Raw genomic sequence first — 17,265 nt, forward strand, 5'->3', positions numbered from 1 at the left:
TTTCTCCATGATGTGGAAAAGAAAGTCACACTGATTTTTTTTAGTTTTAGCCTAATCCAAGCATTGTATTTTCAAATAACAAAATAAAAGACAAAGTTAAAGTGAAGAATAGTCAGTGCTTTTAATGGACAAGTTTGCCGTTTATGAGCATACTTCAATGTGATTGGCTGCTCACCTTGCTTACTGACACCACAATTACTAGACATTTGGAGATCCCCTTTAAACCACCATCAGGTAAAGGGAAATCCAGGTCACAGAGATCCTGAGACATTCTCAGGCAGCTTTCTTCAAGAGCAGCAGCAAAAACATTGCTTCATCGCTGAACACAAAATCCAACCCATAATTGCAAGAATTAAAATAGTCCTCTAATATTATTACTATAATGTGTATTAACAAAGCAGAATAATTAACTTTTTTTTTAAATTTCAAAAACATATTTGCACTTACCATGTCTGTGTCTGATACAGGTCCAAAACTTGTCACATAGATGTCTGTCTTGACTTCTGTTATTCTTTCTGATGAAATAAAAAAAAGTCTGGTAGTTTTCAATAAAGATGCCTGTTCTAAACAATTGAACATCTTAACACACACTACACCCTAAGTAAGTATAACACTTTCAGCTTAGGGTGCTAGTTCTATGAAAGTAATAGGCATGTCATTATTCTAGTTCTATACATATTGTTTGACAAGTTAAATGCTGAGATCAAAAAGAATTATGGGCAGAATCTTCAGGATTTGAAAGACATGGGCTACAGTTAGGTTTGTGGAAGATTTGGGGCAACAAGTCTGTCAAGGCTGGTCTCGACCTCATCAGCAACTCGCAACATCTTTTCAGAAAGGGTGTGGCAAGAATCTTGTTCTTTCAGGGGGATTATTGCTTGTTAAACATACCTCAGTAATAATTCAGCCTCCCATACTGCATGTCTTGTAAACAAGCTCGGGTTGGAGAAACTCAACAAGGAAACCAGAGCGAGGTGGATTCAGCTCACCACTGACATTTCAGGGGCACACTCCATGGTCACGGGTCACAGACACTATGCATCCATGGACACTGGCATCTGATTTGTGCCATCCTCTGAGAACCCTCATGGCACATTTCCAATTTATTTGCAGGATGCTTCTGCATTTCAGTGCTACACTATCAACTACCATCGCAATGTTGCTGCAAGAACACCCTGCCCTCAGGGACATGCACCCAGCTCATGGACTGGACCATGTTGTTTCTCTGGGCTGTGAACTTGCTGTCATAGCACTCACTCGCTCCAGCGTATTCACTTAGTTTAACCTATTTCATTTTATTTGTCAGTTCAGGCAATTTGGGATGGAGAGCAAATGCTGGTCTTGCCTGTGACACCCTATTCCATCAAAATCTTCTTAGAAATTGCTGGACGGAGGTTAGATAACAGTACTTTGTTCAGAAATGCGCACTAACAGATGTTAATGAATGCATTTGGGTTTCTGAAGCAATGAATGATATATCCAGAAAGTTTTGAAGAGCTGATTCCCACAAGCATATTACTGCTAATCATATCTAATTAGAATATTTTGCATTAATACACCCATGTATGCAATGATGATCAGAATCTTTTTCCCAGAGTTGAAATGTCTAATACTTGAGGGCATGCATTTAAGGTGAGAGGGAAAAGTTCAAGTGAGATGCGAGGAGCAAGTTTGTTTACACAGAGAGTGGTAGGAGTCTGCACCTGCTGCCAGGAGTGGTGGTGGACATAGATACAATAGAGGTGCTTAAGGGACTTGTAGATAAGCACAGGAGTGGAGGGACATTGTCCAAGGTCAGGCAGAAGAGAGTAGTTTAATTTGACATCATATTCAGCACAACTTCATGGGCCAAAGGTCCTTTTCCTGTGCTGTACTGTTCTATGTTTTATGTTATATAAATGCCAATTGTTAATCTCTTAGATAGATAGGTAATTGAACAGTAGTATTTTTGTCTGAGATGTGAACTTCTGATTCAGGTGGCTTTATTTATGAAAATTAGATAATTTCCATCAAGTTTATCTAGAGTAAGTGTTTGGCTTGGACAAGCTAAATAAGTTTAAGCCAGACCTCACATGTTTCTCCACATAGTATAAAATAGTACAAACTTGGTTGATTGATTTGAACCAAGGGTATTGGTTAATGGATCAGTTTTGGGTTGAATGAAGGTCTGTCGCAGAGTTCCTAAGGTTTGTTATTGTGAACCCTGCTTTTCCCGACCTATAATCTTGGTGTGTAGGGGACATTTTCAAGATCTGCAGATACTACAAAACTTGGAAGCATTGTGACCTGTAGGGTGGGTAGTGTAGAACTTCAAAAGGACAAGATACGATAGGTGGCAGATAAGGGTAAATGAAAACAAAAGTGAAGCTTGACAGAAGAACATGGACACAATATTTAAGAGTGTGCAGGATCAGAGGGACTTGGATTTATATATACATAGACTACTGGAGTTGGCAGAACAGATGGAGAAAGAAATTAATAAAAGCAAATTAATAGGGATATAGAATGCGAGGTCAAGGAAGTGATGCTGAGCTTTTACAAATCACCTATTAGATCTCAGCCGTCATATGATGTACAGTTCTGGATGCCGCATTATAGGAAGGATGTGAATGTATTGAAGATGCTGTAGCTAAGATTTATAAAATATTTTCCAGGGACAAGAGAATTCAATTTTGAGGAGAGATTGGAGACTTTGGACCTGATCTCCCTTAGAAAGAAGGCGACAAAAAGATCTGATCGAGAATTTCAAAATCAGGAAAATCTGGATAGAGCAGACAGGGAGAAACTGTTCCCATTCATAAAAAGAATAAAGTCGGCATATTTTCGCACAACCAGTGGCTTGGTCTGGAATACACTGCCTGGAAACCGGCTGGTGGTAAAGTCAATTGAGGTATTCAAAGAATATTGAATGATTAACGGAAATGGTATATGAAAGAAAGGATTAAGGGGGTCACTAAGTCATTATGCTCAGTTCAGGAGCCAGCTTGTTCTCAAGATGGGTAGAATGCACCATAACACTTCTGTGATTCTGTGCCATATACACGAGGCTCTTGCAATAGTCATCACTGACCTAAGCACTTCTTATTGCAACCTTCTATGTCACATCACAGCATAGTTCAAAGACTCGGCTGCATATTCCTGAAACACTACGTCTACAGCAGGGTTTAGTAAATTATCTGTATTAGGTACAAGGTTCTTCAGGTATTGTCTGATTGCAAGCTGGATTATTGCCAAACGGTGTAAATTTAGGAAACACCAAGAGTGTTTCATTGAAACCCATCTCGTTAATACATTTTTTCTCCTATCACACCATCTCATTATGTTTTAAGTGATATCAATGCTCTTGCCTCTGCTACATTATTTGGCAGATTTGCAAATGTGTATCACTTCTAGAAAAACAAGATTTTCTTACTACCTACCACTGTGTCTTCTTAGGATGCTAACTTGAAACAACCTGCGATGACTTAATCTATGCCATTTAATATTTTATAGGGCCTGATGAAGTCTTCCTTAAGTTATTTTTTGCTGAACCGCAAAGCATTCCCAAGCCTTCCCTTTTATACTATGCAACACTCTCTTCTGCATTCTTTCTAACGTAGGGAAATTGGCTTTTGAACCAGAGTACTGGCCTATATATAGTCAGACCAGTGCATTGTGAAATCTGTCGTCTCACAAGCCATTGTAAAAATGGCTGTATCTTTTTTTGCTGTGATTTGACTACACATCCTCTTAATTCCATTTTATAAACACTTTGTCACATTTCGTTTTTCTCTCTTAGAATGGTAATAGTGACTTCATCAAATAGTACTCCCAAATGCTCTTCTAAGTCTCCCTCTGCTAAAATGGTTCCAATAACTGTAAACTTTATTGCATTTTTTTGCAACCTACTGTCTTACTATACCTTTATCAGTGGCAAATTGCTTGATCAGTTTTATGAACAGCCAGTCTACTATACTATTTTCCCAAAATGTGGTCAATTAAGTTGGATGCTCCCTGGCATGATTCCGCAGACAGGTTTGTACATTTCTTCTGGTCAGGGATACATTTTGAACTCAGTGCCTTGTTAAACTTTTCACAAGGTTACAGAAAAGCAATATAAGATTATAATTCAGTTCATTTTATTTATTCATTTTGTTTAAAAGATAACCTCATAAATACTGAATACAAAGGATTCTGGGTAATCTAAGACGGAGGACAGGAAAACTTTCTGACTGTAACTGCTGCTCCTTTTTTGAGGTATTTTAGGTGTTGGAGGTGATTTCCTCGAATTCCAGGAGCAGCAAGTACTGTTTTATATGCTGTTGCATTGTTTTGGAACTTTGGGGAAAAAAAAGTCAAAACAACAGCAGTTTTAAAAGGGAGAAGAACAGACAAAGGAAGTACATCGTGAGGTCAGTGCAGGAGAGAGAGAGAGAAAGAAACTGACACCACAGTGAACCTGCAGAGTTACTGCCTTTGCTGTTTGAATTCATGTACAGCTGGACATCGGAGTGAGTCTGCAAAAATTAACAAACAGTGAGATTCACAACTGAACTTGGAGGAACTGTTTGAGTGAACTCAAAGCACAGAAACAGATAGGTGAATGGTTTTAAGTGTGGCCGACAGAAAATCTGTAGTAGTGAGTCAAGTGGGTTCTTTCTTGATTATATATTTTTTGATATATGTCTCTTGATTAAACTTAAAATATAAGCCGGTAACTATTAGTTTTACCTAGGGCAGTATTTTGTAGAGGAATAAGATGGTGTTATTTTCTGGGTCTGTAGAATGTGAAGAAGAAAAAATGGCCTTTAGTAGAGTGATGTGCGCTTCTTGTCAGATGTGGGAGTTTAAGGAGAGTTTATGGGTGACGGCGGATTATATCTGCAATAAATGCTGTTGGTTGCAAATCCTATCAGATCGAATGGATCTGTTGGAGAGACAGTTACAGGCAATGAGGAATTTGCAACAGCAACGGAATGTGATTGATGGCAGTTATAGGAAGGGGGAAAGTCTCAGATACAGTCACGTAGATGAGTTAATTCCAGGAAAGGTAAGAGAGGTAGGCAGCTAGTGCAGAAGTCTTCTGTGACTATCCCCATTTCAAACAAATATGCTGCTTTGGAAAATGAAGGGGGCGATCGATTCACAGGGGAAGATAGCACGAACAGCCAAGTTCCTGGTATTGAAACTGGTCCTAATGCAACGAGGGGTATGTCGGATTCCAAGAAACCAATGGTGTTAGGGGACTCTCTAGTCCGAGGTAGCGACAGATGTTTCTGTAGCCAGCAGCGAAAAATCAGAATGGTGTATTGCTTTCCTGGTGCCAGGATCAAGGATGTCTCAGAGAGGGTGCAGAATGTTCTCAAGGGGGGGACGGGGCAGCAAGAAGTCATTGTCCACATCGGAACCAACAACTTTGGAAGGGAATAGGTTGAGAGTCTGAAGGGAGATTACAGAGAGTAGGCAGGTATTTAAAAAGGAGGTCCTCAAAAGTAGTAATATCTGGATTAATCCCGGTGCTACGAGCTAGGGAGGGCAGGAATAGGAGGATAAAGCAGATGAATGCATGGCTGAGGAGCTGGTATATGGGAGAAGGACTCACATTTGTGGACCATTGCAAGCTCTTTTGAGGTAGAAATTACCTATACAAGAAGGACAGATTGCACCTAAATTGGAAGGGGGCTAATATACTGGCAGGGAAATTTGCTAGAGCTGTTCAGGAGGATTTAAACTAGTAAGGTGGGGGGGATGTGGGACCCAGGGAGATAGTGAGGAAAGAGATCAATCTAAGACTGGTACAGTTGAGAACAGAAGCGAGTCAAACAGTCAGGGCAGGCAGGGACAAGGGAGGACTATTAAATTAAACTGCATTTATTTCATTACAAGGGGCCTCACGGGGAAGGCAGATGAACTCAGGGCATGGTTAGGAACATGGGACTGGGATATCATAGCAATTACGGAAACATGGCTCAGGGATGGGCAGGACTGGCAGCTTAATGTTCCAGGATACAAATGCTACAGGAAGGATAGAAAGGGAGACAAGAGAGGAGGGGGAGTGGCGTTTTTGATAAGGGATAGCATTACAGCTGTGCTGAGGGAGGATATTCCTGGAAATACATCCAGGGAAGTTATTTGGGTAGAAATGAGAAATAAGAAAGGGATGATCACCTTCTTAGGATTATATTATAGACCGCCTAATAGTCAAACGGAAATTGAGAAACAAACTTGTAAGGACATCTCAGCTATCTGTAAGAATAATAGGGTGGTTATGGTAGGGGATTTTAACTTTCCAAACATAGACTGGGACTGCCATAGCGTTAAGGGTTTCGATGGAGAGGAGTTTGTTAAGTGTATACAAGAAAGTTTTCTGATTCAGTATGTGGATGTACCTAGTAGAGAAGGTGCAAAACTTGACCTACTCTTGGGAAATAAGGCAGGGCAGGTGACTGAGGTGTCAGTAAGGGAGCATTTTGGGGCTAGCGACCATAATTCAATTTGATTTAAAATAGCGATGAAAAAGGATAGACCAGATCTAAAAGTTGAAGTTCTAAATGGGAGAAAGACAAATTTTGACAGTATTAGGCAAGAACTTTCGAAAGCTGATTGGAGGCAGATGTTCGCAGGTAAAGGGACGGCTGGAAAATGGGAAGCCTTCAGAAATGAGATAACGAGAATCCAGATAAAGCATATTCCTGTTCGGGTGAAAGGAAAGTCTGGTTGGTTTAAGGAATGCTGGATGACTAAAGAAATTGAGGGTTTGGTTAAAAAAAAAGAAGGAAGCATATGCAAGGTATAGACAGGATAGATCAAGTGAATCTTTAGAAGAGTACAAAGGCAGTAGGAGTATACTTAAGAGGGAAATCAGGAGGGCAAAAAAGGGGACATGAGATAACTTTGGCAAATAGAATTAAGGAGAATTCAAAGGCTTTTTACAAACACATTAAGGACAAAATGGTAACTGGGGAGAGAATAGGGCCCCTCGAAGATCAGCAAGGCAGCCTAAGTGTGGAGTCGGAGAAAATGGGGGAGATACTAAGCGAGTACTTTGCATCAGTATTTACTGAGGAAAAGGAGATGGAAGATATAGACTGTAGGGAAATAAATGGGGACATCTTGAAAAATGTCCAGATTACAGAGGAGGAAGTTTTGAAATGCATAAAGGTGGATAAATGGGCGGCACGGTGGCACAGTGGTTAGCACTGCTGCCTCACAGCGCCTGAGACCCGGGTTCAATTCCCGCCTCAGGCGACTGACTGTGTGGAGTTTGCACGTTCTCCCCGTGTCTGCGTGGGTTTCCTCCGGGTGCTCCGGTTTCCTCCCACAGTCCAAAAGATGTGCAGGGTCAGGTGAATTGGCCATGCTAAATTGCCCGTAGTGTTAGGTAAGGGCTAAATGTAGGGGTATGGGTGGGTTTCGCTTCGGCAGGTCGGTGTGGACTTGTTGGGCCGAAGGGCCTGTTTCCACACTGTAATGTAATCTAATCTAATCAAAAAAAATCCCCACGACCTGATCAGGTGTACCTGCGAACTCTGTGGAAAGCTAGAGAAGTGATTGCTGGGCCTGTTACTGAGATATTTGTATCATCGATAGTCACAAGTGAGGTGCCGGAAGACTGGAGGTTGGCTAACATGGTGCCACTGTTTCAGAAGGGTGGTTAGGACAAGCCAGGGAACTATAGACAAGTGAGCCTGACGTTGGTGGTGGGCAAGTTGTTGGAGGAAATCCTGAGGGACAGGATGTACATGTATTTGGAAAGGCTAGGACTGATTAGGGATAGTCAACATTGCTTTGTGCGTGGACATCATGTCTCACAAACTTGTTGTTTGAAGAAGATTGATGAGGGCAGAGCAGTAGATGTGATCTATATGGACTTCAATAAGGCGTTCGACAAGGTTCCCCATGGGAGACTGGTAAGCAAGGTTATATCTCATGGAATACAGGGAGAACTAGCCATTTGGATACAGAACTGACTCAAAGGTAGAAGACAGAGGGTGGTGGTGGAGGGTTGTTTTTCAGACTGGAAGCCTGTGACCAGTGGAGTGCCACAAGGATCGGTGCTGGGTCCTCTACTTTTTGTCATTTACATAAATGATTTGGATGCAAGCATAAGAGATACAGTTAGTAAATTTGCAGATGACACCAAAATTGGAGGTGTAGTGGACAGCGAAGAAGGCTACCTCAGATTACAACAGGATCTGGACCAGATGGGCCAATGGGCTGAGAAGCGGCAGATGGACTTTAATTCAGATAAATGCGAGGTACTGCATTTTGGGAAAGCAAATCTTAGCAGGATTTATACACTTAATGGTAAGGTCCTAGGGAGTGTTTCTGAACAAAGAGACCTTGGAGTGCAGGTTCATAGCGCCTTGAAAGAGGAGTCGCAGGTAGATAGGATAGTGAAGAAGGCGTTTGGTATGCTTTCCTTTATTGGTCAGAGTATTGAGTACAGGAGTTGGGAGGTCATGTTGCAGCTGTACAGGACATTGTTTAGGCCACTGTTGGAATATTGCATGAAATTCTGGTCTTCTTCCTATCAGAAAGATGTTGTGAAACTTGAAAGGGTTTCAAGAAGAGATTTACAAGGATGTTGCCAGGGTTGGAGGATTTGAGCTATAGGGAGAGGCTGAACAGGCTGGGGCTGTTTTCCCTGGAGCGTCTGAGGCTGACCTTGTAGAGATTTACAAAATTATGAGGGGCATAGATATGGTAAATAGGCAAGGTATTTTCCCTAGGGTGTGGGAAGACAGAACTAGAGGGCATAGGTTTAGGGTGAGAGGGGAAAGATATAAAAGGGACCTAAGGGGCAACCTTTTCACACCGAGGGTGGTACGTGTATAGAATGAGCTGCCAGAGGAAGTGGTGAAAGCTAGTACAATTACAACATTTAAAAGGCAGTTGGATGGGTATATGAATAGGAAGGGTTTGGAGGGATATGGGCCATGTGCTGGCAGGTGGGACTAGATTGGATTGGGATATCTGGTCGGCATGGATGGGTTGGACCGAAGGGTCTGTTTCCATGCTGTACATCTCTATGACTCTATCACTCTATCACTCTAAGTGGTCTTTGAGTTAAAAAAAATTATTATTTTCTCCTGTTTAGCCACAATGCTTTTGCCTGAAAAATAACTATTTATTATCATGGAAGTTACTGATCATGTCACAGTTTGTTGATTTACAAAAAAAAGCAGATTGTTCTTTGCTTCAGACAGAAATTGTCTGTCACAACTGTTTCATTTTAAATTAAAGTCTACTAACGTTTTAGTTGTAGGTGTTTTGGGGTGACTTGAATAACATGGAGATATAATTTGGCATCATCCCTACCAGCAATCGATATTGCATTTCTATTCATCAAGTCTGTTTCTTTCTCAACAGTCTGCACTAATTGATTACCATACGGAATTAAACTGAACAGAGATCAATTTCCTAGTTTTTGTGCCTTCCAGGGACTTATTAATCACGAAGACATCCATTGTAAGCATTTGAAACACCAAGTAACCAGCATTCATGGATTTACAATAAGTAAATTCCATTTTGTTGTGTAAATACTATAGAATTTTCCTTCATGTTATTTACAAAGTATTGTGAACAAAGTCTCAGAGTTGCACTTGCAAAGACTGTACAGAACCAGGCTTTGTTTAGAATTCACGTCAGCCTGGTAGAAGTTATTTACCTGCATGGCAACTGGGAAAGATGGACAATAAGGAAGAAAAGGAATAAGAAGTTCCACGATTCAACAGGAATGTAAATCATAAGCACAAAGGGACCAAAGACATGATACATGAACCATACTTGAAAATTCTCTTCTACTTTGTTTGCTCACAGAAGTGCCTGGGAGATCTCAATATCCCTGGATCCCTGGGCACAGACTTTGTGCTAATGCAGCACTCCTGTCTAGAGCAATGTGATGAAAATCCGCAATGCTTCCAGTGATCTTCAGTCACAGAACATTTAGGCTCGTCAGGTTGGTCAGGATCCAGACTCAAATTGGAACATTCACAGAGTCGATTAAAAATCAAGGCTACCAGACATTCCAAACAAAACCAACATTACAAGGAGAGACAAGATTCCATAACATGCATTTCGTAGCTGGCCAGATCATCAAAGGCCATTAAAAATAAAGAAAATCTTGCATTTACATGGCACCTTTTCCAACTTCAGGACATTCCAAAACACTTTGTAAACGAAAAGTTTGCATGTAGCATGTTTGCAATGTGATAAATTGTTTCTACAATATTGGTTGAGGGATAACTCACCTGTTGTTTGAATAGTGCCGTAAGAGTCTTATATCCATGTGAGCATATAAACAAAGCATTGAATTAATACATCATCCTAAAGACAGCACTGTTGCCTGTTAAGCACTCCCTAAGTGCTGCACTGGAGCATTCGCCTAGATTTTAGGTTTCAGTACATTGGATCAATCTGAAAAGTAAAACTAGTCTGTAAACTGCCAAAGAAATATTAACAATTTAAAAAAAACCTCCATTAGCTAGCATTTTCTCCAGAGAACTAGGTCCTCGTGTCTAAGGAGAGATGTGGGATCCTCCTCCAACTCCAAAAAGTCATCTTTTGTTCAGTTTCAGCTCCAGTGTTTGCACTCAAAGCCCAACAAAATAGGCAGCAGAGTTCTGAATACAACACAAATGATCCAGCCTTTTGATTCCCTTTTGCAAAATGTACTATGTTCAATCACAGTTCATTCAGGGCCAATCATCACAATTTAACTTCAAGCTAGATCCATTAAAAATGAATAGTGCAGATATTTTGTGCTTTCACTGATGCTTCTAACATTTGCTATTTCAGTCCTTGATGAACTACGTCACTTGTCTCAAAAGAATAGCACACTGAAACCTGAGGCATTGCTGTGCAGCTCAAGCAAGTTGTACTTTTATGAGAATAACCCATAGTGACATTCTTTGGCTAGTAAAGAAAAAGCACAGCTCTAAATTGAAATGAAGCAACCTTGAATCCAATCCTTTTTTAAAAAATGGCTTATTTTATGAATGTTACAGAATGCAAAGCACTTTTAGTGCAGTTATAGTGTCCCTAACTGCTGGGCCAGAAGGCTTTGGTTTAAGTTCCCTTTGCTGTAGAAGTGTGTCATAACATGTCTGACAAGGCTGATTAAAAATATCTACAATGGACCTTGAATTACATTGTGATTGTAGACTCACATACAAATCAAACCATAAATAGAAGGAAAGAATGTCCTGCAGCAGTATCACGGTGAAGCAGTCAGAGAAACATTTCCTAGTGCGATTGGAGAGGGTTTAAACTAAAATGACAGTGGAACAGGAACCTATATAAGGAGACAGCAGAAACAAGGGCAAAAACCAAAGGCCAAACAGGAAATAAAAGAACTGACAGGCAGAGAATTCAAGAGCAACAATGAAACAGGGTCACAGCGCAAAATAATGTGAACTGACTAAGAATGTTAAAAACACAGGCCTTACATGGAACATCTGCAATAAAGTGAATGAATTAGTCACATAGATAGATACGATTGTGTATAATATAGTTGGGATTACGGAGACATTGTTGCAGGATGACCAGGGATGGAAACTGAATGTCCGGAGTATTTAGCTTTTAGAGGGCCCAACAAAAAAAGGAGGTGGTATTGTATCACTGGTTAAAGAGGAAAAATCAAGAGAAAGAGCATTAGCTCAAAGAAAGGGAATCTGTATGGTTAGAGCTTAAAAACACCACAATGCAAAAAGTGTTAGTATGTGTTGTAAATAGATCCCCAAAGTATGGTAACACTGGGGAAGGCACTAAAATCAGGAAATTAGAGATCCAAACAGTAAAGGGTACAGTTGTAGTTATATGAGATTTTAATCTGTATACAGATTGGGCAAGTCAAATCAGTAACAATACCACAGAAGAAGAATTCCTGGAGTAGGTATTGGATGGTTTTCTGGGTCATTTTATTGAGTAACCAACCAGAAAACTGGTCATACTAGACTGGATATTGTGTCATCAGAAAGGAATAATTAACAATCCAGTTGTGTGAGGTCCCTTGGGCAAGAGTGACCTTAATATAATATTATAATATGCTAGAATTCTTCATTAATTTACCAGTGATCAGATTAACAGCCTCCATCAGGGAACTCATATTCTCTGAGGTGCAGGTGGCTGACTACAAGTGCTACAGAATAGAAGAAGGGAGGGTTCAGTTGGCGACTGAGGGAAAAGAGGAACAGGTCTGGAGCAGCTAAGTAGGTTCTCCTTCCAATCCTTCCACTTTCTCCAAACCAAAGGGGTAGCCATGGGCACCCGCATTGGACCCAGCTATGCCTGTCTCTTTGTCGGGCACATGGAACAGTCCATCTTCCGCAGGTACACCGGCACCACCCCGACCTGTTCCTTCACTACATCAATGGCGTTACCTTGTGCTCCCACAAGGTGGTTGAGCAGCTCACCACCTTCACTAACACATTCCATCCTGATCTCAAATTCACCTGGATCATCTCAGTCACATCCCCCCCTTCTGGACCTCTCCATCTTCATCCCCGGTGACCGACTAACCGCGGATATCTACTACAAGCCCACCGACTCCCACAGCTACCCAGATTACACCTCTTCCACCCTATCTCCTGTAAAAACATCATCCCTTATTCCCAATTCCTCCACCTCCACCATATCTGTTTCCAGGATGACCAATTCCACCTTAGAAAATCCTCCTTCTTCCAAGATCGCAATTTCCCTTTCCATGTGGTCGACGATACCCTCCAGCACAGCTCCTCCACTTTCCGCACCACTGCCCTTGAACCTCATCTCTCCCAATGCAACAAGGACAGGAACCCCCGGTCCACGCCATCCACGCCTCCAACCTCCGCATACATATCATCCTCCACCACTTCCGCCACCTACAAACGGACCTCACCACCAAAGATATATTTCCCTCCCCACCCCTATCAGAGTTCTGGAGAGGCCATTCCCTCCGTGATTCTCTCATCAGGTCCACGCTGCCCCACAAGCCCACACCCCACCCCCGGCACCTTCCCCTGCTACTGCAAAACCTGCATCCACACCACTCCCCCCACCTCCGTCCAAGGCCCCAAAGGATCCTTCCACATTCGACAGAAATTTACCTGTGCCACCACCAATGTCATCCATTGTATCCGTTGCACCCGATGTGGTTCTCCTCTACATCGGGAAAAGAGGACGCCTATTTACAGATCATTTCAGATCACATCCCTGGGACACCCACACCCTCTAATCCCACCGAACTGTAGCCGAACACTTCAACTCCACCTATGACTCTGTCAAGGACATGCAGGTCCTGGGCCTCCTCCAGGAAGAACGCATCATATTCTGCCTTGAGACCCTGCAACCACATGGAATCAATGTGGATTTCAATTTTCCTGATTTCCCAATTCCCCACATTATTCCAGTCCCAAGCCTCCAACTCAGCACTTCCCTCCTAACCTGTCCATCACCTTTCCCTTCTATCTCCTCCACCTCCTCTGCGACCTATCACTTGCACCCCCACCTTCATTTACCAATCACATTTCCCTCATCCCCACCCCCACCCCTCCCATTTATCTCTCAGCATCCCCCCCCCCCCGGCTCACAAGCCTCATTCCTGATGATGGGCTTATGCCCAAAACGTCGACTCTCCTGCTCCTCAGATGCTGCCTGTCCTTCTGTGCTTTTCCAGTACCACACTATACAAAATAATTACGAGGGATAACAGTGAAAGAGGAATCCTTTCTGTAAAGATGATATAAACTTTAAATGCCTAAGTAGTCAAAACCCTGCTAGCCTGCACTCAAATATGTTAAAGAAAGTCAGATAGGAAAGAACAGATGAATTGGCCCCAAACCTTTCTCCCGTAGTATTTGAAAATTTGGCCTAGGATAGAGGAGAGTCTCAGTAACATCTCTGCTAAAAAGGGTTCCAATATCATGGTTAAAAAAAAGGAACAGTTAGAAAAACTACATAAGTTAAAAATAGATAAAAGAGGAGATTTTAAAAGGGCTTGCAGTGCTTTAAGTAGGAAAGTCACACAATCTGGATAAGTTATATTCTTGATTATTGAAGGAAATAAAGATGAAAATCACAAAAGTTCTGGCCACAATCTTTCAATCCTCCTTAGATACAGGAGAGATGCCAGAGAATTGGAGAGTTGTAACCGTTACAGTCCTGGTCAAAAAAAAAATTAGAAAGTGATAAAGCCAATTATCCTTGAATTAATGGAGAGGAAAATTACTCATGTATTTTCACATGGAAGAGCATGCTTCAGTTACAACAGATCTGGATCTGGGTATGTCAAAAAGATATATCATTTTTGACAAAATGCTGGTAAAAAAGAACAAATTGAGAAAGTTTTTAATGCACCATATGGTGTGCCTGGCTTTACTGATAGAGGCATTCATTAAAAAAGCAAGAAGGTTATCTTAAACCCGTGAAAAACAATGGCAAGACTTCAATAGTGCAATGCATCCAGTTCTGAATGTCAGAACTTTGGGGTAGATAGGAAGGATGAGAAGACACCACAGGGAAAAGATTCACTAGAGCGATACCTGGGACAAGAAACTTCAATTGGAGAGACAGGACTGTCCTTCTTAGTGAAGAGAAGGTTGAGAAGAGATTTCACAGAGGTATTTAAAACCATGAGGGATGTGGACATAGAGATAGGGAAGTAGTTTCCATTGGTGAAATGATCGAGAACAAGGTAGCACAGATAAATGCTGATTGGCAATCTGAGGAGAAACCTTTTTCACACACAGCGAGTGGGTGGAATCTAGAATGCATGGTTGTGGAAGCAGGTTAAATCAGACACCTAACAGAATTGGTTAATGATTTGTTGAGGAAGAATGTGCAGAGTTGTCAGAGTGACACTGTAAGTAAGTTGTACTCTTGGAGACCCAGCATAGTCACAACTGGCCAAACAACCTCCTCCTATGCTGTGACCATTCAGTGATTCGGTGAAACCCAACTGAGTTCTTTGATAAAGCAATGGAGGGTGTTCATTAGTGCAGTTGTTATTGTGTTGATAGCATTTGATAAAATATTGCACAGTAGTTTTGTTAGCAACATGGGATTACTTGGGATTATGGGTGGTAATAGCAATTCTGATACAAGATTAACAAAATGACAGAAAGCAGCTGTTTGACAGATTGAATGGAAATACACAATGGTGTTCTACAGAGATAAGGATTGGGACCCTTTCTGAGATACATTAATGGCTCAGACACCACCATCACTATCCCTGGGTATGTCCTGTTCCACCAATAGGACAGACTCAGCAGAGGTAGCAGCACAGTGGTATATGGTCAGAAGTGAATTGCTCTGGGAGTCCACAACATTGACTCAGGACTGCGTGAAGTCTCATTGCTTCAGGTGAAACATGTGCAAGGAAATCTCCTGCTGGCCATCACACACCATCCTCCATCAGTTGTTGAACACCACTTGGAGGAAACACTGAGGGCAGCAAGGGCACAAAATGTACTCAATGTGGGGGATTTCAATGTCCACCAACAGTGGGACAGTAGCAGCATTACTGATGGAGCTGGTTGGGTCTTAAAGGACATAGCTGCTAGACTAGGTCTGCAGCAGGTGGTGAGGGAACCAACAAGTGGAAAAAGCATACTTGACCCCATCCTCACCGAGCTGTTGGCTACAGATGCATCTATCCGTGACAGTGTCGGTAAGAGCAATCATGCACAGTCCTTGTGGAGACAAAGACCCGCCTTCACATTGAGAATTACCTCCATTGTATTGTGTGGCACTATCACCATGCTAAATGGGAAAGATATTGAACAGATCTAGCAACTCAAGACAGGGCATCCATGAGGCGCTGTGAACCCTAAACAGCAGCAGAATTGTACTCCAGCATAATCTGTAACCTCATGGCCCAGCTCAACTATGACCATCAAGCAAGGGGATCAACTTTAATTCAAAAGAAAGTGCAGGAGGGTATGCTCGGAGTAGCAGCAGCATACCTTAAAATGAGGTGTCAACCTGGTGAAGCTACCAAACAGGACTACTTGTAGCCAGTGATAGACAGAGCAGGATCTCAACCAACAGATCAAATCTTAGCTCTGCAGTCCTGCCATATCTAGTCATAAATAATGGTGGACAATGAAACAACTCACTGGAGGAGGAAGGGGCTCCACAAATATCCCCATCCTTCATGATGGAAGAGCCCAGCATATCCGTGCAAAATAGAAGGCTGAAGCATTCACAGCAATCTTCAGCCAGACACCGAGTGCATGATCCATCTCGGCCTCTCCAGTGGTCCCCAGTATCTCAGATTTCAGTCTTCAGCCAGTTGTATTTACTCCACATGATACCAAGAAACGGCTAGAAGCACTGGATACTGAAAAGGTTTTGAGCCCTAACAACATTCCAGCAATAGTACTGAAGGCTTGTGCTCCAGAACCTGCTGCTCCCCTAGCCAAGCTGTTCCAGTACAGTCATAACTCAAGTGTCTACCCAAACAATGGTGTGTCCCACACAGAGAAAGCAGGACAAATCCAACCTGGGCAATTACCACCCAACAGTCAGCTCTCAATCATCTGTAAAGTGATGGAAGATGTCATCAGCAGTGCTATCGAGCGGCACCTGCTCTGCAATAACCTGCTCAGTGATGCTCAGTTTGGGTTCCACCAGGTCCACTCAGCTCCTGACCCCATTACAATTTTGTTTCAAACATGGAGAGAAGAGCTGAATTCCAGAAATGAGGTAAGAGTGACAGCTCCTGACATTAAGTCTGCGTTCAACCAAGTATGGAATTAAGGAGCCCCAGCAAAACTGACATCAATGGGTATTGGCAGCAAACTCTCTGTTGGTTGGCATCATATCTGGCGTATAGAAAGATAGTTGCGGGAGTTAGAGGTCAGTCATCTCAGTTCCAGAACATCTCTTCAGGAGTTCCTTAGGGTAGTGTCCTATGGTCAACCATTTTCAGCTGCTTCATTAATGACCTTCCATCATAAGATCAGAAATTGGATGTTTGCAGATGATTGCACTCTGTTCAGCACCAGTTACGATTCCTCAGATACTGAAGAAATCCATGCTCAAATGCAACAACATCTGGACAATATCCAGGCTTGGGCTGACAAGTGGCAAGTAACATTCACACCAGACAAATGCCAGGCTACAACCATCACCAATGAGAGATGATCTAACCACATCCCTTGGCATTCAATGGTGTTACCATCACTGAATCCCCCACTATCAACATCCTGGGTGTTATCATTAACCAGGAACTCAACCGGACTCACCACATAAACACAGTGGCTACAGGAACAAGTCAGAGGCTATGAAAACTGCGGTGAGTAA

General features: G+C 42.1%; 1 protein-coding gene across 8 annotated transcripts in view; it reads right to left on the reverse strand.

The window, feature by feature from the left end:
• Window positions 1-17,265, reverse strand: part of LOC122550669 (gamma-aminobutyric acid receptor subunit alpha-2) — a 256,406-nt gene that overhangs the window by 133,086 nt on the left and 106,055 nt on the right. For 6 of the 8 annotated variants that reach the window (XM_043691775.2, XM_087987813.1, XM_043691756.2 and 3 more), the window contains exons 4-5: window positions 10,233-10,259; window positions 448-515 (exon numbers count right to left, since the gene is read on the reverse strand). In XM_043691775.2, coding sequence (XP_043547710.1) covers window positions 448-515; window positions 10,233-10,259 — 95 coding nt within the window. The remainder of the gene's footprint in view (window positions 1-447; window positions 516-10,232; window positions 10,260-17,265) is intronic. The other 2 variants (XM_087987799.1, XM_087987792.1) reach the window with 1 other exon arrangement.

The sequence above is a fragment of the Chiloscyllium plagiosum genome, unplaced genomic scaffold, assembly GCF_037043375.1.
Source record: "Chiloscyllium plagiosum isolate Xiang-an unplaced genomic scaffold, Cpla_swu_hap1 HiC_scaffold_1, whole genome shotgun sequence".
Taxonomy (NCBI): Eukaryota; Metazoa; Chordata; class Chondrichthyes; order Orectolobiformes; family Hemiscylliidae; genus Chiloscyllium; species Chiloscyllium plagiosum.